Below are 22,500 nucleotides of genomic sequence, written 5' to 3'. Positions count from 1 at the left end.
TGATCCTCTAGTATGTACTTTACACATTTTGTAAAAATAAGTCAAATAGTGAAAATTCTGTATTAGATGCTACAAATTGCACAGTAGTGTCGAATTTCACATTTTAAATGCATACAGTCGAGATGAATCTGTTCCACTGGTGCCATTGATCCTTTTAATCGGATCCCCTCTTCCAAGGGGGTGTCTCCTGTCGAGCGAAGTGGGTCCCCACTGGCCACAGCCATGCTCGGGGGCCTGAGAGAAGCAGGTGAGATGGACACGGAAGAAGAGGAGGAAAGAGGGAGCGAGCCGGAGTTCGATGAGCCGCTCTGCGCTCTGGTTAAGAACTGCAACATGTTGCACAACATTGTTGGGCCTGCCTGTGTCTTCCTCAAACAAGGATTCGCACAGAGCCAGCTCGTATGTATGACTTGCACACACTCGCAACAGAAAATACTCTGGAGTCATGAAGATGATCTTCTAGTCCAGATTTATATCATGGAATCATAATATGTAGAGATCAATAACAGGCTAGAAGAGCTAATTGAAAAAAGGCATTAAGATTATGGCTGATTTACTGAGTTACGGTCCACAGAGATATGAGGTAACCTTGAATGAAGAGGAGACGTTAGGTTTCAAAGTTGCTGTTTAAGGCAACTTCCAAACAGTGGCACAGTACTCATTTCTGCAACACATCCCCAGACCATGCAAAGGACAGGCCAGAGCATGCATTTGAACTGCTAATCTCCGAACTGCGTGGTAGATGTGCTAACCCCTCCACCAATGTGCCGCCGATCTAATCAAGGGGCATGTTGCCATCAGCATCAAGTTCAGGGATGGGCAAATTAATTCAAATAATGATAATAATAATAATCCATCCATCCATCCATCCATCCATCCATCCATCCATCCATCCATCCGTCCATCCATCCATCCATTTTCTAGACCGCTTAATTCCTCACAAGGGTCACAGGGGGGTGATGGAGCCTATCTCAGCTGGCTTTGGGCAGTAGGCGGGGGACACCCTGGACTGGTTGCCAGCCAATCGCAGGGCACACAGAGACAAACAACCATCCACACAAACGAGCACACCTAGGGACAATTCGGAGCGCTCAATTAACCTGCCATTCATGTCTTTGGAATGTGGGAGGTGACCGGAGTACCCGGAGAAGACCCACGCAGGCACGGGGAGAACATGCAAACTCCACTCAGGAAGGCAGGAGCCTAGACTCGTAATAATAATAATAATAATAATAATAATAATAATAATAATAATAGTAATAATAATAATAGTAATTATTATTATTATTATTATTATTATTATTATTATTATTATTATTATAAATATGATTTACATTTTTATTTTTTTCCCGCCCCCACCCAAAAAAATATATATATTTAAAAAATGCTGATAAACATTCAATAAGCTATAAAATATGAGCAAATGTTGAGACAAAAATCTGCGATTTATTGAATCTGGGGTGCTAAACTGCAAATTTGCAGGGGCCGACCGTAGTTTAAGTAATATTACCAATCACCACTAGATGGAAAACATGTCTTAGTTGTATACTGCAGTCTACTTACACTGCAGTCTACTACAATATTGAGACAGTCCTCCAATTAATCCGACCACATAGGTCGTTTTGAAATGTGCCAAATTATGACCAAAGGGTACGTATTGTATTTTAGCAACTACTATCGGCCTTATAAATAACAAAAACTAAAATAAAATAGTAAACTTAACTACAACAGGAATAATTGAGCTTTGAACCCAGGTTGTTTGGTCAGAAGACAAGCATCTATCTGGCTTAGCTAACAGGCCAGTACTTCGTGTTGACTACATGTTTTGTAGTTTTGTAACGTCAACCGTACTACGACCATCTTCCTAACCTCAACCATTAGTGTCCCATGTGAAGACCTAACATATACAACCTCACTTAGTATCCCATCCCAGAAGTCACTACAAATTCCCAAAAGTGACGATGAATTGACGTCAAGAAGGAGCATGCGCAGAATGTACCAACGTTTTGTTCGTGGGGGACCTGCCATGGAATATGCTCATTTTGGTCGTATTTTCGTGCATGATAAAATGACCAAAATTGTGTTTATTGTTGGAGGATTTGTTGTTCTTTAAGTTGCCCATCCCTGCTCTAAGGTGTGAATGTGAGATTGAATGTTTGTTTTGTCTACACTTATGTGTGCTTGGCTGCCGACACACCCAGGTTGAAACCCACCTCTCAAGTCAACTGACATAAGCTCGAGTACAACCGCAAGCCTAGTGAAGCTAAGCATGATGGATGGATGGATTTATGCAACCATCGTAGCCCACGATGAAAACAAGTCTGAAACCCTTGATCCTATTGCACCTAGGTTGTGATATATAATCCCAATTGGGAAGTTTTGTAGTTAATCAATAATGATTGTTAATGCTACAAGTAAAAAAACAAAAACTGTTAATCCATTGATCAACAGTATAACAGTTGACCTTATCATTTGAGCTGGAACATAAGTTTAGGCTGAGAGGCAACTTACAACTTGAACTGCTCACCAATCAAACACTTATTGCAACTAATTGTCGCTAAAATAGTGTATTCAAGTTTTTTGTTTTTTTTTGAGACACACTCAAAGTACATACTGTGCACAATAATAGCACACTTGTATATAATTTTATTCTAGTCTTTACTTATTCTATTACTTCCAGCTGCATTATTCTTTCACCTAATCTCTATCTCTGTCAAACCAGTCCAGGCAGGCAAATTTGTGATATTTGTGACAGAAGTGCTCAACATTAATTGTATACAACTTACTTTCATATCACAAATTTATCCAGTCATGCCCTTATTAACCTTGCGCAAAGCCGAGTAGGAACAGAGGTTTGCCCTGACCACTCCCATGAATTTGTAAACGAGCCAAATTTGCCTGGCGGAGGGATCTAAGAAGGAACAATCAAAAGCCCTGACATTAATTCCTCTAAGTCACCTGGTCCAATCGGGCAAGAGTAAAAGTCTTTACTGCTGCTGGTCATTCAAATGAGGGGAAGCTCATTCTTTACAGTTACCTCAGACAGCTCATCCAATCATCACACAGTAGCCAAACGTCTGGGCCGGCCCACTGTCCATAAACCCCTAAAGACACTTCACCCTGCTTTCACGTGCTATGGGAAAGATGGACGTTACCATCAGGAAACTGCTAATTATGATCGAGTTCTGTTCATGTGATTTTGTTGTTATAGCAAAATTGTGTATACAACTTAATTGTATAGATTCTAAAAGAGCCTGTTATAAGTGTTAATATTTCTTGTCATTCGCGAATCCTTCTGCACTCTCCGCCATGTTGAAACTTGAAATATATATATATATATATATCCATCCATTTTCTTGACCGCTTATTCCTCACAAGGGTCGCGGGGGCTGCTGGCGCCTATCTCAGCTGGCTCTGGGCAGTAGGCGGGGGACACCCTGGACTGGTTGCCAACCAATCACAGGGCACACAGAGACGAACAACCATCCACACTCACACGCACACCTAGGGACAATTCGGAGCACCCAATTAACCTGCCATGCATGTCTTTGGAGTGTGGGAGGAGACCGGAGTACCCGGAGAAGACCCACGCGGGCACGGGGAGAACATGCAAACTCCAACCAGGAAGGTCCGAGCCTGGACTCGAACCGGAGACATATATATATATACAATTTTTTAAAGTTGGTGTTTGAATTATGTTTTTACTTTTTATTTTAATTTTCTTTAGGGGACAATTCTTGCTTGGTACTGGCAAGATTATTTCTGTGCTTTTGTGCTCAGCGGTTCATGCATTACGATTTCTGATTTTATTTTAGTGTAATGAATTGCAATGATCCTGTGGAAATGTATGGGAGTAACAATATACATTTTATTTAATAAATGTAGTGGGGGAAAAGTAAAAGTTGTCCTGAAATATAATTAATTAATTCAAGTAAAAATACATGAAAATTCAAGTATTTACTGTGTATTCTATTAGACTGTCACACATTCTGCAATACGGTATGTACAGTAAGGTCTTTCCATAATTACCTTATTGCATTTATGCTTAGTTCAGAATAACATTGATTTGTAGCGGAACAGAAAAAAATGGGCATGCAAGAAAAAAAAAATCAATCAACAAGCCACATTATGTCAGCTTGATGTCAATATTCATATTTATTGCAAGTGATTACAATTCAATCAAGAGCCATACATGTGAATGTGCAGGTGAATTAATATCGGTTTAATGAAACCACAGCTGCCAAAATTGGTTTGGGGTGGAAAATGAAAAACCGATAAGCTTTCGTGATTTGTAATACAATTTGTGGCTGTAATCTCCTTGTGTTGTCCCCTCTGCAACCTCTAATCCGACGCTGTATTATTCCTGCTGATGATGCCACAACCTCGCAAAACATATCGTGAACAGATGTATCCTTGTTTCACCTCAACGATGTTTCACAAACCTTTATGCATACGTACCCTTTGAGGTTGTTTTTTTTTTTTTTCCTTGGGGTAATGTTTCAATAGGTGGAGACGAGCTCGTTTACCTGCCAGTTGAGTAGAAGCACCTGTGGCAAAAGCCAATCTATTGCAGGGATTTTACTTTCTGGATCTGGATTCCCCAACCTTAATGATGAATGCCATGAATCATCACTATGTATCAACTAGGCAGCCACACTCAACAAGGGGGCAGAAAAATCTGTAAAATTGTTATTATAGAAGGAAATATAATTGTTTTACAAACGTACTTTACGCTTGCCGATCTCCTGCATAGACTCAAGTGAGTCAGTCTATGCTTCCGCTATGTAGACAACATGCATCTGTTGAGCTGAATTTAAAGGGAATGAGAGGGGCTGATTCCATTGGCCGGGAAGCAAGTTGGCTGTGTTCACTCCCACAACAGCGTAAATGTACATATTGACCTGCGTATGTCTACAAAAATACAAAAAGAAAGACAATTCCACCTAAAATAGGGCGCTTGATTGTGAAAGTGTGCATTAAATGTAAAACAGGAAAAAATGATTTTTTTTATTATTATTATTTTTATTTTTATGTTTGCTGCCTTTTATCTTCTCGGTCGTTTGATTCTAGTTGTTGCAAGTTCACTCAGCATATACAGTTCGATTTTTGTGCGTGTGCTGGAATGGAGCCTTGTTTTTTTGTGGCTCAACTAAGCACAACACATTTTTCTGACATCAGGCATAAAAGATTGCTAAACTTTGCTAAGTGAGTTTGCTGTCAGTATCGCCCATATAGTGTGTACATAGTCAAACTGCTTTTCATTTTTCTCTTCTTTTCATGCACTATTTGAACACGATCTACACCCGGCAGGACCGAGACCTGCGGCCTGAAGAAATGGAAGGTAGGACAACTCTTTGATTAACATATCTTCCCTGTCATTCATTTCAATGTAATCACTTAATTGGGAACTGGAGAGCTGTTCACACTTTGCCCTCACTTTGACACATCCCAATTCTGTTTTTGAACTGTACAAGTGCTCAATGGTTTTCACGTAAAGATGCATAACAAAGAGTACTACAGTAACATGAGATTTATAATAAATATTCCTGTAGAAAATAAAATTGTATAAAAGATGAAGAGGATGGCATTTTCCCCGTGATTGTTTTCAGATTATGAATGCTAAGTAGATGTACGACATTTGGTCCATGTCAACACAACAGCTTTGATTGTAAAGATATAAAAAATGCAATCGCAGTTTCATTTTATTGGTGCAGTGGTTTGGGTTTCCAAAGTGATTTTCATCCAGAATCCGTCAATCCTTTAAAAAAAAAAGAGAGAGGTGTGATGCATACAGTCAAGCTAAAGCAAAAAAACAAACAAGCAAAAAACATATTTCAATGTAAATATAAATTATTCCAACAGAGCTGCGTGAGGCATTCCGAGAGTTTGACAAGGACAAAGACGGCTTTATCAGCTGTAAGGACCTTGGCGAGTGCATGAGGACGATGGGATACATGCCAACAGAAATGGAACTGATAGAGCTCAGCCAGCAGATCTGTAAGTCCAGAATTGAAAAAGTGACAATTGAAAACGAAAACAAGCAAAAGTCCTTTATCCGCCCAAAATGATTTTTTTTTTGTTTTTGTCTTTTTTAAATAATATAACACATTTGACCAAAAAACTTTGGATTTATTTGGAATGTATAATTTGATCGGCCCTTGTTGACACGGCTTGTTTTGTTTTTTAAGAAGCTATACAAATGTATATATATACATTTTATTAAGTTATAGCTAATTAATGTTTTTAAGTTATCCATACCCAAAAATCAGTATAGTTCAATTTAATAAAAAATTATTAGTACAAATCACTTATAAAATCATGCAGTTACACCAACTACAAAAATTTAAGTTAGTAGTAGTTTTTGTAAAATTTTGAGTATTGTATACTTAATGTATTTAATTATTTTGAATGTTCGGGTTAACAGTGAAAACAGGAAGAACTGCTACTTGTTGAAGAAATACGTGATTACTGTATTTTTCCATTGTTTTGTATTACAGTAGTATATTGTTTTTTTATATATGTAAATATTGCAGAAAATATGTAATATTACCATTGTGACTTTTCCATCTTCATCCCATCTATGTAGGGCCCATCTTTAAGTTCTACAAAACCAAAACAAGTCATAAATGATAAATAACTCGTTTATCAATAATCAAACAGTTGAGCTGGCATCTATGGTCTTTAAAATGTAAAAAGTATTCGCTTTCTTAATGTACTCTTGGTGGAGTAAGTAATTTTTCATGGCTCAACATGATTCTACTTTATTTACTGTAGTTTCTTTTACGCTTCCTGTTTGTTGGCCTCCAGGTGGCGGCAGAGTAGACTTTGAAGACTTTGTGGAGTTGATGGGTCCAAAAATGCTGGCTGAGACTGCAGACATGATTGGAGTCAAAGAGCTGAGGGATGCCTTTAAAGAGGTAAGCATTATAGATGCGATTTGTCCATTATTTGTCCATTAATAATAATAATAATAATAATAATAATAATAATAATAATAACAATATCCGGTTCGAGTCCAGGCTCGGACCTTCCTGGGTGGAGTTTGCATGTTCTCCCCGTGTCCGCGTGGGTCTTCTCCGGGTACTCCGGTCTCCTCCCACATTCCAAAGACATGCATGGCAGGTTAATTGGGCGCTCCGAATTGTCCCTAGGTGTGCGTGTGAGTGTGGATGGTTGTTCGTCTCTGTGTGCCCTGCGATTGGTTGGCAACCAGTCCAGGGTGTCCCCTGCCTACTGCCCAGAGCCAGCTGAGATAGGCGCCAGCAGCCCCCGTGACCCTTGTGAGGAATAAGCGGTCAAGACAATGGATGGATGGATGGATAATAATAATAATATGTGGTATTTTTTTTCTTGTGATTTTCCCAGTTTGACTCTGATGGGGATGGTCAGATCAGCCTTGGGGAGCTGAGAGAGGCCATGAAGAAGTTGATGGGAGAGCAACTCAACCACCGCGAGATCGATGAGATCCTGCGTGACGTTGACCTCAACGGGGACGGAGAGGTGGACTTTGAGGGTGAGTATGTGTATCGCCCACAATGTTAGATACATCTGCATACAATTTTAACAGGCACACTTAAAAGAAAAAAAAAAGTATTAAAAAATGTTAGTTTTTTTTAACAACCAGCAAAAAACAAACGTGATTTTAGGAAGGGTCTCTCAAAAGTACAAATCAAGAATAAAGAAAATAAAGTTAGAGCACACAGAATATCCAGATCTTGTTTTTGTCAGCTAGCTTAAACCAAGGATGCATCAGTTGGATACAAGTGAAAACTTGACAAGGAAAATATCCAAGATGCATTTTATGCTGCTATCGCAGAACAACTCAGAGTTGGGGGAAGTTAACGAGTACACAACAGTACAAAGTGACTCACAATCTCAGAAAGACAGTTCTCACGTATGTCCCCCCCCCCCTCTGGAAATTCACAAGCTCTGCATTCTTCATATTGGGTAATGACCATTGACGCAACATTTAGGGAAGTGTTTTTTTGTTTTTTTTTGTGAGATACGCAACATTTCTGCCCCAGAAGTCGGGTTTCAGTTAGAAATATTTTGAAATGAATACGTCTGTGACAATATAAATCAAAACTATCATCTTTGAAAAGGCAACATAAAAAAAAAGAAAAAAAAAAAGAGCTCTCTATTGAATGTGCAGGTGTACCTAATGTTATGGCCAGTATCTGTACATTATACGTCCCACTCCATAAGATTAAAATGGAATGAAAGTTGGTCTCACCCTTGATAAGAATATTTTCTTTCCTCAGAGTTTGTGCGAATGATGTCTCGCTGACTGGACCGTCTTTGCTGCAATGAATGGGGACTACACACTGTCAATGTTTTTGTGATTGTAATTCTTCTCATACGTGTTTGTGTCCATCCTTTCATTTGCTAACAAGTATAAGAGACCCCTCTGCATGTATTACTATTTTGTGACTATTTCATGTGACTGTCAAGACATGAAGCACAAGAAAACAAAAACATTTTTCATAAAACGAACATGCTGCCGGCAAACTTTTTTTCACAGTGGATAACCTCATTTCAGTTACCGGTAGTTACACTTTGCTATGCAACTTTCAAATAGTATATGATTTATTTATTTACTTTTTTTTTTCTTTTTTTTTTGAAAATGAACCAAATTATTTTGTAGTAGGCCTATATGTTATATTGAATAAAAATAAGTCTAATTCAAGACTTTGAAAATTACTGTGACACAATTTAGATTTTAACAACAAGTAAATGTGATAAAGTGCTTTAAAACCAAATACTGTACTGAAACCCAGTTGAAATCTGTTCCTCATTGTTGGTCGACAATGTTAGAATATAATGGAATACATTTTATAACCAAATTGTACATAGGGGTTGTGATATACAGTATTTGAAGCAAACTTGTTATGAAGTCAAATCAACCAAAAACAGTGTGAGAACGTCAATCATTTACTACAAGAATCACTTTCACCCAAAATAGAATTAAAATAAAAACAGATTCATATTAAATAATGAGAGAACAGAGAGATGAGACATGAGATGAAAAAGTCAGGGGGGGGAAAGACCAAACTACTTCTTGTATAATCCAAAATCCTACTTGTTCACATAAAAGAATGGGGTCAACAAGTCGCTGGTAGATGGTATTGTATCAAGTCTTTATTTTTTTCACTGTTTCAACAAACAAATGCTCTATTTTTACAGTTTAATATCTTAGTAATATGTACATTTTAAGAACGGATATAAATAAAAACACTTTTGTCCAACTTAATTCATGTTGGTTGTTTGATGAGGTTCCACCACATTCTTTATGACTCCATGCATGAATTGACCTTTGTCCATGTCGTTGAATGTTATGAAGGCAACCAGCACGTCGTTTTGTTACCCCTACATGAAACTTAGATTTGCAACCTTGAAAATGCCCAATTCCCGTTAACTTCCATGTGCACAATTGTTAATCATGCAGAGATGATCAACCTTTGCAAGAATTCAATTTTAAAACATTTGAAGAGACTGACATTCCAATGAAAGAGGAAGAGAAAGTAGAAAGTGGACAGTACCCAAAATGCATCAGTTCGCTTATCACCCAATTTGGTATTTATTTATATGTTGAAGTGGTAAATTGTTGTATTTTGTAAATTGTGGTAAATTGCTAAATTGTTGTGGTAAAAGGCACTTCCCAAGCGGTAAGAAACTTGTGCGGATACATTGAACCGGGCTTTCAATTAGGGTGATTTTGGAAGGTCGCTGGAAAAGCCATCAATTGGGTGATACTGCCCTCTAGTGGATTATCCGCGCGATGCATTTGTCAGATCATATAGGTCAGGGTTTTAATGGGGAAAAAAATATTGTAATCATTAAATAGAAGGCTCAAAATGTCTAGTATTTAATACAATACGTTTGGCTTTTTTTTTTTTTTTTTTTTTTTTTTTTTTTACTTCCATAACATTTAGTATATGCTGTGAATAAAGCTGTGGAGGATATCCACATTTCAGTCATTGCAGTCGCTCAGATATCACTTGGTAAATAAGGGCCATATTCGTGCAATATAACCTTTCACCTTCACAGAGTGCTAGTGCACAACAGAAATTGTGCTCTATGGGAAAATGCGGACCAGGCAAGATAAAGTATAAACAGAGAAACACCTTCCTTTTGGGGTCGCTCCACCCAGCGTGTGTACATTTCATGACACGCTGAAGTTGATGGGAGGATCCGCACGAACCAAAATGTGTGAAGCGCATGGGCCAATATGCCCCGAAGGCATCTACATCTCGCACACCAAAGATTTCATTGCACTGCATTTTTCATCATTCCATTCAGCATTTCCTGAAGAACGGTACCAAAACTCTGCACAGTCCTGATTGCCATTGTAACTGTTTGGCTGGTCGTCACCCCAAAACCTGCAATGTCAAGAGAAACAATATAAGTTAAAGTATATATTAAGGAATAACCTTGTGTGGTGAAGGCCAGATGAAGCCATATTGAAGCTTTCCATGCAATTGGTTCAAACTTCACAAAACGGTTCTTGTCATGAGCCACAAAACATCCTGGTGGACCAAACCTTGATTGTCATTTGAACTATGTGTGATGGCTTTTTATTTTTTTATTTTATTATATATATATATATATATATATATATATATATATATATATATATATATATATATAACTACTGAAGGGGCGGCACGGTGAACGAGTGGTTAGCACGTCCGCCTCTCCCAGTTCTGAGGACTCGGGTTCGAGTCCAGGCTCCGGCCTTCCTGGGTGGAGTTTGCATGTTCTCCTCGTGCCCGCGTGGGTCTTCTCCGGTCTCCTCCCACATTCCAAAGACATGCATCGCAGGTTAATTGGATGCTCTGAATTGTCCCTAGGTGTGCTTGTGAGTGTGGATGGTTGTTCGTCTCTGTGTGCCCTGCGATTGGTTGGCAACCGGTTCAGGGTGTCCCCCGCCTACTGCCCAGAGCCAGCCGAGATAGGCGCCAGCACCCCCCGCGACCCTTGTGAGGAATAAGCGGTCAAGAAAATGGATGGATGGATGGATGGATAATTACTGAAATGAAAACACCATAACTAACTAGACCTTGTTACGTTCATTTATCGTTTGAGATGCCACAAATCAATTTTACTATACTCAACAATACATACTATATATCCTGCTCATCTACAAACAGATGAATTTATATGTCAAAGTATTTTCAGAATATTTCGTTTTCATATTTAATTTTTGTGCCTTTCAAGGTGACACAGCTGGGCAGACTTAGGCTTAGTATGAGTATTAATATTTAGATTGAGCTGCCCAACCACTATGAATGGCTTTAATGCACGCTGCAGAAATTCCATCCTGGATGCTTAACACACTTCAGAACCTCAGCACAATTTGGCCCGTAGCTAATATTGGGATAGACCACCAATACCACCAGTAGCAACCCTTGATAATCGTGGCAAATAAAGCACAATGAGCTTTGATCTTTTACTTACTGTAGGGTCATTGCGGTTCCATCCACCCACTTCCAGTGGCCTTCTACTCCCTCATCGGTCAGTCCAAGCCAGACCTCTTTGTAACTTGAAAACAAGTCATTAACAAATCTCTAGAAAAAGAAAGATGACAGTCATATTGGTTGTTTATATTTCTATAACATATACAGTAGAACTTCGCAACAAAAGACCTGTGAAATCACTGAAATGGATGAATACAAATAAAATCTGACACATGGTGGTGTAAGTTGGTGGAAGGTTATGGGGCCATTATTCTATCAAAACCTATTTACTAATGCATATTTCAATCCACACATTTTTAAAAAGAATGTGTAAGTCATAAATGCATAACAGAGTTTACGTTGTGATTCTATCGGAGCGAGGTGACCCAGAAGTAGTTGGAGGATTTTTTTTTTTTTTTTAACCTTTTTTAATTTTCTTTTTTTTTTTTCTTCTTTTTTTTTTAACCTTTCCTAAGCATTTGCAGAATTCCCACGTTCCTATCCTCCAACTACATCCAGGTCATCTTGCTCGGACAGGCACACATTTAAACTCTTCATGTCTTCATGATGTATCAATACGTTACAAAACTCCTAGTCACCGCCTACACGTGATGTATAAATGATACGTCGTATGCAAGAGTGTACAGGAGGGTTTGACGCAATGGAGGACCAAAACTGTCCAAATTAAAAATAAATAGACTAAATAAATCAATTAATGAATAAAAGTGAAAATCAGACAGATATAAGAAATATAATTCAAAAATGAAACACAAAAAATACATGTAAATGGAAATAAAAACAACAAAAATATATATTCTAAATATATAAAGTAAAAATACATACAAAAATACTAAATGAGATTCAAAAAAACAAATGTTGAAATAAATACAAAAATAAATATGTAAACACGTGTTAGGGGCAATTTGTTTTTATTTTCAACTGCAGCCCTTTGAATCAATTGTACTTAAAGTACTTTTTTTTCAAACAAAATTGTTTGTAGGCAATGTTAATGAGTGAAAGTGATGGTCAGCATGAGATTGACTGTGCCTTGAAGAAGGAAATATTGTTTACAGTACAGTATCAACCTACCATTTCTTCCCTGCTGTTTATGATGACCAAGTCTGCGCCTTTACCCTGACAGTAGTTTCTGCTCATGTACCATGTCTTGCTGGAAGTAGAAACAAAGTAGCAGCTGTTCTCAAACTTCTTCCAGTCACTTGGACAAACCTTGCCTGTAATGGAATGTTAATTATTGATAGAAAGAAATATATATGACAACAAGTAATCAAAATATTGTCATAATTACCTAATAAAGGAATTAATTGGCATCTTTGTTGAACACTTTTTTTTTTGTCAGAGCAGACATGCATGTTGGACAAACCATTTTCTTTACATTCATCATTCATGTACATATATTTTTAAGTGTATACTGTGTAAATACAAACATATTCTGAATAAAAATAAATATTTTCACAGTGTTTTTAAACGCTTGTCTATATTTCCATTGGCCTACTTTGTAAATATACAATATAATCACACACATTTTAATGCATATCATATGCATATGTCCATTTCAAAATGTCTGAAAAGGGGTAGAAACTATCAAATGGTTTATTTTCTAACATCTAAGCTGTTAAATACTGAAAGCATTTTTTGGTTACCTTGCGTTGCGTTGAGTCTTGTGACGGTAGCCCGCAGCTGGTCGACCTCAGCAGTCATGTTGATGATTTGCACCCTCTGCTGGTCTCTCTCTGCAGTCACATTTTTCAAACGGCTTTCAAGATCTTTTTTGTCTTCAACTGTGGAATTGTAGGAGGCCATCAATTCGTCAGTCGCTTTGGCGAGTGTGGTGTAAATGGCCTGCAGAGTTTCCTTTTCCAATGTTAGGTTTTGGTGACTGCTTGCAATGTTGTCTCTCTCGCTGGAGGAGGAGTTGTATCGCTCCTCCAGGTGCTCGACATCCTTCATCAGGCTGTTGTAACTCATTTGCAGTTTCTCTCGTGACCGTGTTACATTGTTGACTTTGTTCTGCAAATTGTCCCTCTCTTTTGTCAAAGAATCGTAGTTGGCCTGTAAGGCATTCTTGCGCTTGCCCAGTGTTTCATACTTTGTTTGGAGTGAGTCTTTGGCAGTCGACAAGGCGTCATTATTAGTCTGCAACTGCTCCTTACTGGTCTTCAGCTCCTCAATTTCTTTGTTTAGAGCAGCGTTACTGGCTTGCAACTTGCTTTGACTCTCTTTTAGTTGCTGTGCTTCCGCTTTGAGTAAATTGTTGTTGGTTTTGATTTGAGTTGTCGATTTAGATATGTAGTTGTAACTTTGTTGTAGATGCTCATATGAACCTTCGAGATTCCTCTTCTCACTTTGCAAAGTCTTCAGTTGGGACTTGAAGTTGTCTTTCTCCCCTCCAGCAGCTTCTAACTTTATCTGATTGTCTTTACCCACCTTTGAGTCTAACACAGAAAAAAAGAAAAATGCATTCAAGTGAAGTACTTTTACACTGTTAGCAAACTTTTGACGTCTGTGGCAAAGTTAAGTAACAATGAGGTGGACTCACAGTGGACAGATTGACCGATGATCACAGCCACCAGAATAATACACATCAGACCGAGGACAAGTGTAGCAGCCCTAAAAGGGCTGTTTCTCAAGGCATAAACTGAATGAAACACATTACATTAGATTAATATGAACACAATCTAGTTTGGCTTTGTGTCTACAGAACGTTGTAACAACCTGAAGGGGCAAACCAGACAACAGCCATAAAGAAAAACCTTATTTCACAATTCACATTAAAAAAACAACTTGTATACAATAGGTCACCTTTTCTGATCACTTTATTTATAAAGTGTGGCAATAAACTGGAATTGTGTTACCTGAATATTGAAACTTGCTGCCGTCCGCTAAAAGACGTTTGTAGCCGCTATCATCGATTTCCATTGTTGTCTCTGTAGAAGTTTGGAACTGAACAGTCATTTTTGCAACTGGTTCCTCTTTGTTGTTGAAGTAAATAGATGATCCAGGTGCAAGTTTTTGCTGTATGAATAAATATATTAGCATTTGATTTTTGGCAATTTAAACTGAATGTAAGATATAAAATAAGACTTACCACTCTTTGTGGTGATGATATAAATACTGTAGTCAAAAGTTGCTTTGGCAACACACGGTAAGTAAAATTAGAGCAGTTAGTTCAGTAGTCCCTTCGCAATATTATCGATTTGAATCATAGTCACACTTCACCCACTGATCTATTCTGCGTTTGTGACTGTGAGAAATAAAGCAGCTTCATGCAGAAGAAGTCGATGCAACCACACAGAAACTCGGGAACTATTTCACAATATGAAACAATATCCGGAAGGCGAGATTCTACAGAACACACAAATGCTGAACGTGCAGTTTTTGACATTAAATTCTCAGGGGGGAAAAAAAAAAAGAAAAAAAAAGGTGGTTATTTTTTTTCAAACCTGGATTATTCACACACACACACACACACACACACACACACACAAAAATCTGAAAATACTGGTTGAATAGATCCACAATTTTATTCTTAACATTTAAAACTTTATTTTATTTTATTTTTCCATATATCTTAGTCATGATAGTTTTCAATTTCAACGTGCATATCCTGATATACACAACTATAAGAATGAATAAAAATCTGTATTGAATTCTGCAAAGTAGGCACAGCTAGCTAAAGACATTCACCACCATTGATGTTGCCTCTAAGTGGTACAACTCAGATTGGGGGGAAATAAACATGTTTTTCAAGAAGGGCAGTAAAAATAAATAATAGTTCTGAGGTCTGACGACAACATGCAGGCATATCAGCAGTGCATTCATGCACTCGAGGGTCCTTGAACATGATGAACTGTAACCAAAACAGAAGGGTTGGCTGAGTTTCTAGACATGCATCTATGCCAGCCAAAGTGACAAAAGGAAATTCTGAAGTTTGGGACTTTTAACATTGTGGCAGTCATTAGACAAGCGAGCACATACATGAAACTGGTCGACTTAAATTGCTTTGAAGTATTACATTTTGCCGGTTTCATTAACTGCTGATGCAGCATAATAACAAAGGGAATAGAAATTCTGACCTGGCTCTTCGTCTGAGAACTAAGAACTTCAAATGGACGTCACTTCTGTGTGCGTTAGCAACTAAACAGGATGTGGCCTGCATCCACTCACAGTGTATGCTTTGGATTATATTTTCCTGGAAAATGCTATCACAACATATCAACAAGAATGAGGAACTGCTAAAGATTGTCTTAAATGACTAAGCATCAGAGCTCAAAGAGTCGTTCATTAGAAACTTTACTCCAGTACAAATATTTAGACCCTGTGTGCACATTTTTGACTAGGGGTTGTGAGGTAACACATGCATGGTGGTTCACAGTGCCCCCCAACATGGAGCCAAGTGCAAATGGTTGACACGGCGTGGAGAGGGAGGACTCAGGCACAGGCGAAGAGTTGGCAGTAACGGCTGCAGTTCATTAATAGGAAAAAAACAAAACACCTCTTACTGAGGGAAAAAGGCTCAACATAAAGAGCTCCAAACTGGAGAGGAGAAAAAGAACACTCAAAACAGGGACAACAAAAGGGAGGAAAAAGAGGGGCAAACAGAAGGAGCAAGGCAACAAACAAGGACTGTGACTCAAGCACTGTGTGAACGCTTCCGTGCACTGGTTGTGACACTTCGGCAGCTGCAGGTGGTGGATGATGACTATTTATTGGCTGGGTAATTGGTGGCATGTGGAAGCAATCATGGGCGGGGACCGATAGTTCCGGCTGCAAACAAACCTCCAAGTTTCAAACTAGTGAGGCCACATGACGTGTAAATGTCTTTCTTAAATCAGATGACATTTGTCTATTTTTATATTAGGCCTACCTGATATTTACAAAATAGAATGAGACGTGAACATGAGAGATGAATATGAAAAGGAAAAAAAAAAGAAAAAAAAAGAGAGAGATGAATATGAATAAACAACATTTATTAATCATTGTTGTGTATTTACATTCATTTATTGATCATTGTTTTGGTGTTTATTTTATCATGTTTTTTCCCCCACGTTTATGCATTTTCATGTATTTGATGAAAGAGAATCCATACTCTAGCATGTTATTCAGAATCAAGTAATTGTAAATCCACGATTAACATCGGAAAAGGAAATCTGAAGAAAAAAAAACAGCAGACCTTTTAAATTGACTTCCATTACAGTTAGTATATGATGTGGATGATATCCATATTAGCACTTTTCCTTTTAAAGTCCCCTCTTTAGGCATTTTATGTGTTTCTCAAACTTGAATATAATCACTCAAATATCACCTGCATTACTCATTAGGGGACATATTCTGTGCACGTTTCACCTTCATAGCGCGCTACAGTAGTGGAGTGTGCAACAAGAAAATGTGCTTGTCTTTCGGAGAATGCGGTCCAGGCGACATCCAGTATAAACAAGGGAATCCCCTCATTTCAGGATTGCTCCAACCAGAGAGTGGACATTCCACAAAGGTGTGTACTTATACACACATCAATGGGAGGATCTGCTCATAGTCAAAAAAGTGTGCAGCCGTGTGCCTTTTCTGGCATCTACTAAACGCTATCTACATCTCACACACCCAATATCTGTGTGTACTACATTTTTCATCATTCCATTCGGACTTTCCTGAAGAACGGTACCAAAACTCCGCACAGTCTTGATCGCCATTGTAACTGTTCGGCTGGTCATCGGCCCAAAACCTGCAATGTTGAGAGAAACAATATATATTAAAGTACTGTATATATTTCCTAGCTTTCCATGCAATTCGTTCACAAAAACGTGCAGCTCATGAGGCATAAAACGTAACCTTGCCAGCAAGCTGAATTCTTGCGGTATTTGTTCACAAACACTACGAGAATCCGTAATGTACTGCTCCCGCTGATACGTTCGCAGCAACCTTTTTTTTTTTTTTTTAAGGTCAGACCAATCAGGCATTGTTTAAGGCGGGACATGCAGCTGTGACAAAACCAGGAAGCGCCGGGGAAAACAAACAATCCTAACATAGACGAATGGACGCTGCAATTAATTCTGTTTTTGCAGTTTTATTCATTGTCCGTTTCCTTGTTGAATGTTGAACAACGAGAGGCACTTCGTGCATTTTAAACTGGAAAACCTCCCATCAAGACGAGACCGAAGACGACATTTTTATGTTGCCATGATTGGTCAACAAACGTGCACAAGATGCCGCATCGTCCAATCAGCTCCAAGTATTGTCCAGAATGTCCCGCCTTTCCCGAGCAAATTACCATGGAGCATTCCCAGAGTGATATTGTGGAGAACTCCCTTGTGTGAATCACAATATCAATCTGGCTATTGCCAGGTTACATAAAACCCCCTGGTGGGCAAAACCTTGATTGCCATTTGAACTATGTGTGATGACTTTTTTTTTTTTTTTTTTTTTTTTTTTTTTAAGTCTTGCAACAGTGACCACATGGAAACAATTACTGACATTAAAACACCATTATTAGATCTTGTGGGGCTCATTCATGTCATTTGTTTATGACATAAATCCAATAGGAGTAGGTTCACATGTATTTGCAAGTATTTTATTTATATCATTGATGGATGCCCATCGTGGACATCTGGCAATGATGGGCCCATGTAATGACGGTTTTGCTCACGTCTGTGTATTGAAATACATTTGAATGCACGTACTAGCAAATACGATTAAACATATTTGCCCATCAAAAATGTTTAATCTACATTAACAGTTTCCGTGAATTAATCAAACACAATGAGAAAATATCTTTCACTTACTTTAGTGTCAGTGCGGTCCCATCCACCCACTTCCAGCGACCTTCTACGCCTTCATCAGTCAGTCCAAGCCAGACCTCTCTGTTAGTTGAATATAAGCCATTAACAAACACCTAGAAAATGAAAGATAATGGTCATGTTTCTCGTTTATACATCAACCGTACAACAAAAGACTTGCCACTTAATTCAAATGTCAAATGGAGGAAACCAAATGCATCTGGTTATAAATGTTGGTGGAAATTAATGTAAGTGGCCGATATGGCTTTCAGTTTATCGATGCGTGTTCTTCTAAGAAATGCTGTCTTGATTTATTAAAAAATAAATAAATAATCATCTTTTAATAAACAAGTGTTGCGTGTGAGTTTGAGCTGATTACTAATCTTGAAGCCTTTTGTAATATTCATTCATACTGGGTATGAGTTTTGTATATTTTAGTTTTTTCATTGTGCTTTTTTGAATAAGGTTTAGGGAAATTTGATTTTGTTTTCAACTGTACAACAATTTATGACTATTGCCCTATGAAATCAAATTTAGCTGAAGTACTTTTTTGAAACAGAGCAGATTAGTTTGCTTTTAAAGTTGACAAGTGAAATTTCCAGAGCTGGGCATTTCTGATAATCAGTAATTCCCGTCTTTAAACCCAATTGTAACCATGAGATGAACTGACTCTCTAAGAAGGAAATGTTTTAAACAGTATGGAATCAACTTGATTCTATACTGTAACCCACCATTTCTTCTCTGCTGTTTATGATGACCAAGTCTGCTCCTTCACCCTGACAGTAGTTTCTGCTCATGTACCATGACTTGGTTGATGAAGAAGCAAAGTAGCAGTTGTTCTCAAACTTCTTCCAGCCACTTGGACAGACCTTGTCTGTAATGGAATGTTATTCATTGATAGGGGGAAAAAAAAGGTATCATTAGAACCAGTAATAAGAAAGAAATATTGTCATACTTACCGAAGAAAGGAATTAATTGCCATTTTACAATTTCTTGTTAGAGCACACATTTACATGTGGTTGGAAAAATACATTTTTGTAATCAAATTTATCTTAGAGGATATCCAAGTGCTATTTTTAAATTTGTATTTTATTTATTCCAGACGTCAAAAATCACATGAGCAAAACATAAATACAATCCCACATCTACATATCTTTAACGCCTAAGAGATTTCAATATATCCATACATACACTAAAACATATACATACAGTAGGCCTATTTCTATGCATGCTCAACACACATATCACATAAACCTTGTACCTCCACAATCGTCACTTCTCAGGAGAGCCCAAAAACATGTTTTTCAATTATTAAACTTGCATCATTGAAGAGAACAAGCCATATTCAACACTTTAGATTGGTCAATCATTTGTAAAAATGACTCCCACATGTGTAGACTGTCCAAAAGTAATATGAAATTTGTCAAATTGTGACTTTGGAGGTTTCGGCCGAACGCCAAAGATATGTTTACGCATATCCTGTACATAGGGCCAACATATTTGATTTTCTGTTGTTTTTTTTTTTAGCTTTTTTTTGTTTTGTTTTTTCACTTTCTGTGAGTAGACATTTACAAACAAATGTTCAGCGTGTTTACACCCTTGCTGTATTTCCATACTTTGTACATAGAAAATGTATAATCAAACACATTTTAATACATATCCTACACATCTGTCCATTTCAACATGTCTGAAAATTGGTAGAAAGTGTCAAATGTTTTCTTTTCTTACATCAGTTAACGTTAAATACTGAAAGCATTTTCTGGTTACCTTTTAGTCTTGTGACGGTAGCCCGCAGCTGGTCGACCTCAGCAGTCATGTTGATGATTTGCACCCTCTGCTGGTCTCTCTCTGCAGTCACATTTTTCAAACGGCTTTCAAGATCTTTTTTGTCTTCAACTGTGGAATTGTAGGAGGCCATCAATTCGTCAGTCGCTTTGGCGAGTGTGGTGTAAATGGCCTGCAGAGTTTCCTTTTCCAATGTTAGGTTTTGGTGACTGCTTGCAATGTTGTCTCTCTCGCTGGAGGAGGAGTTGTATCGCTCCTCCAGGTGCTCGACATCCTTCATCAGGCTGTTGTAACTCATTTGCAGTTTCTCTCGTGACCGTGTTACATTGTTGACTTTGTTCTGCAAATGGTCCCTCTCTTTTGTCAAAGAATCGTAGTTGGCCTGAAAGGCATTCTTGCGCTTGCCCAGTGTTTCATACTTTGTTTGGAGTGAGTCTTTGGCAGTCGACAAGGCGTCATTATTAGTCTGCAACTGCTCCTTACTGGTCTTCAGCTCCTCAATTTCTTTGTTTAGAGCAGCGTTACTGGCTTGCAACTTGCTTTGACTCTCTTTTAGTTGCTGTGCTTCCGCTTTGAGTAAGTTGTTGTTGGTTTTGATTTGAGTTGTCGATTTAGATATGTAGTTGTAACTTTGTTGTAGATGCTCATATGAACCTTCGAGATTCCTCTTCTCACTTTGCAAAGTCTTCAGTTGGGACTTGAAGTTGTCTTTCTCCCCTCCAGCAGCTTCTAACTTTATCTGATTGTCTTTACCCACCTTTGAGTCTAACACAGAAAAAAGAAAAATGCATTCGTGAAGTACTTTTACACTGTTAGCAAACTTTTGACGTCTGTGGCAAAGTTAAGTAACAATGAGGTGGACTCACAGTGGACAGATTGACCGATGATCACAGCCACCAGAATAATACACATCAGACCGAGGACAAGTGTAGCAGCCCTAAAAGGGCTGTTTCTCAAGGCATAAACTGAATAAAACACATAGATTTTCAATACGGCAAATTAGAACAAGGTCTGCATTAACTGGACAGCATTACAGGAAAAGAAACACGCGCGCGCACGCACACAGACATACATGCAAACACGGTCTCCCGGGCGGGGTTTCATGCTCATTACTGGTTGGCTGTTTCCTCAACCCATTGAGGCAAAGTACTCGTGGTGTAATGGATCACAAAAGTCACGGTTTGGATCGAATCACGGATTTGAGTCATAGATCAGAAGAAGGTTTGGGATATTCTGCTTTCAGACAAAATTGCAGGATGAACCTAAACTACATTTTAATATGTATACGTTAACTGAACAATGCATTTCTTGGTTCAATTAAAAATGGTATTGAAACAGTCCTGTGGAGATTTTTCTTATTCATTTTCTTAACCGCTTATTCCTCACAAGGGTCGTGGGGATGCTGGAGCCTATCCCAGCTGGTTTTGGGCAGTAGGCGGGGTACACCCTGGGCTGGTTGTCAGCCAATCGCAGGGCACACAGAGACAAACAACCATCCATACTCACAAGCACACCTAGGGACAATTCGGAGCACCCAATTAACCTGCAATTCATGTCTTTGGAATGTGGGAGGAGACCGGAGTACCCGGAGAAGACCCACGCAGGCACGGGGAAAACATGCAAACACCACCCAGGAAGGCCGGAACCTGGACTCAAACCCGAGTCATCTGAACTGGGAGGCGGACGTGCTAACCAGTCATCCACTGTGCCGTCCTTTCTTATTTATTTATTTATTTATTTATTTATTTATTTATTTATTTATTTATTTATTTATTAATTATCAATAAAAGCTGATCCGCTTAAGAGGAACAATAACAGGAAGCTGTGTGTGAATTCCTTCTGTGAAATAAATGTGTCAAAGTTGGCTTTGTGTCTACAGAACATGATAACAACCCTAAAAACACAAAACAGACATTCTATCCATAATAGTTTCAACCTTAGGAAAACCTCATTTCATAACTCGCGTGAAAAAACTTTCTTAAATGCACACAATAAGGTAAAATTTGATGATCATTTTATTTATAACGTGTGGCAATAAACTGGATTTCTGTTACCTGAATATTGAAGCTTGCTGCCATTTGCTAAAAGACGTTTGTAGCCGCCATCATCAATGTCCATTGTTGTTTCTGGAGAAGTTTGGTACTGAACAGTCATTTTTGCAACTGCTTCCTCTTTGTTGTTGAAATAGACCATCCATGTACAATTTTTTTGTTGCATGAATAAAAACAAGTATTAGCATTTGATTTTTGGCATTTTAAGCAGAGATATAAAATAAAACTTACCACTCCTTGTGGTGATTCTATCAATACTCAAAAGTTTATTTGGCAACAAGTAGTAAGTAAAATTAAAGCAGTTAGTTCAATAGTTCCTTAGCAGTATTATCGATTTGAATCATAGTCACACTTCACCCATCAATCTATCCTGCATTTGTGACTGTGAGAAATAAAGCAGTTTCACGCGGAAGAAATCGA

General features: G+C 38.2%; 2 protein-coding genes across 4 annotated transcripts in view; one reads left to right on the top strand and one right to left on the bottom strand.

Annotated features, from left to right (window-relative positions):
* cabp2a (calcium binding protein 2a) overlaps nucleotides 1-9,250 on the top strand; it is a 20,077-nt gene extending 10,827 nt beyond the window's left edge. For 2 of the 3 annotated variants that reach the window (XM_077523899.1, XM_077523900.1), the window contains 5 exons: nucleotides 5,311-5,341; nucleotides 5,863-5,997; nucleotides 6,808-6,917; nucleotides 7,366-7,513; nucleotides 8,262-9,250. In XM_077523899.1, coding sequence (XP_077380025.1) covers nucleotides 5,311-5,341; nucleotides 5,863-5,997; nucleotides 6,808-6,917; nucleotides 7,366-7,513; nucleotides 8,262-8,287 — 450 coding nt within the window. In that variant the 3' untranslated portion in view covers nucleotides 8,288-9,250. Of the gene's footprint in view, nucleotides 1-177; nucleotides 400-5,310; nucleotides 5,342-5,862; nucleotides 5,998-6,807; nucleotides 6,918-7,365; nucleotides 7,514-8,261 lie in introns of all 3 variants that reach the window. The other variant, XM_077523898.1, reaches the window with a different exon arrangement.
* LOC144020342 (uncharacterized) lies at nucleotides 9,117-22,500 on the bottom strand. The gene is made up of 15 exons (XM_077523714.1): nucleotides 22,312-22,500; nucleotides 22,084-22,200; nucleotides 20,896-20,994; nucleotides 20,012-20,794; nucleotides 18,976-19,118; nucleotides 18,251-18,360; nucleotides 17,062-17,193; nucleotides 15,977-16,010; nucleotides 14,563-14,604; nucleotides 14,330-14,489; nucleotides 14,014-14,112; nucleotides 13,118-13,909; nucleotides 12,546-12,688; nucleotides 11,458-11,567; nucleotides 9,117-10,379 (listed from the first exon to the last, which is right to left on the bottom strand). The coding sequence occupies exons 2-15, from the start codon at nucleotides 22,181-22,183 to the stop codon at nucleotides 10,244-10,246; spliced, it is 2,883 nt and encodes a 960-aa protein (XP_077379840.1). The 5' UTR covers nucleotides 22,184-22,200; nucleotides 22,312-22,500; the 3' UTR covers nucleotides 9,117-10,243.

This window comes from Festucalex cinctus, chromosome 6 (genome assembly GCF_051991245.1).
Source record: "Festucalex cinctus isolate MCC-2025b chromosome 6, RoL_Fcin_1.0, whole genome shotgun sequence".
Classification (NCBI taxonomy): Eukaryota; Metazoa; Chordata; class Actinopteri; order Syngnathiformes; family Syngnathidae; genus Festucalex; species Festucalex cinctus.
This window is presented reverse-complemented; position numbering and strand designations above follow the sequence as displayed.

Excerpts from the sequence above, each read along its gene's own strand:
- LOC144020342 (XM_077523714.1), bottom strand. The coding sequence starts at position 22,183 with ATGACTGTTCAGTACCAAACTTCTCCAGAAACAACAATGGACATTGAT. Across the intron at positions 16,011-17,061 it reads AGATATTGGGTGTGTGAGAT|TTTGGAGCTCTTTATGTTGA; the intron begins GTAGATAGCGTT and ends TCTCCTCTCCAG. Across the intron at positions 12,689-13,117 it reads AAGACTCAACGCAACGCAAG|GCAAGGTTTGTCCAAGTGAC; the intron begins GTAACCAAAAAA and ends ATTCCATTACAG.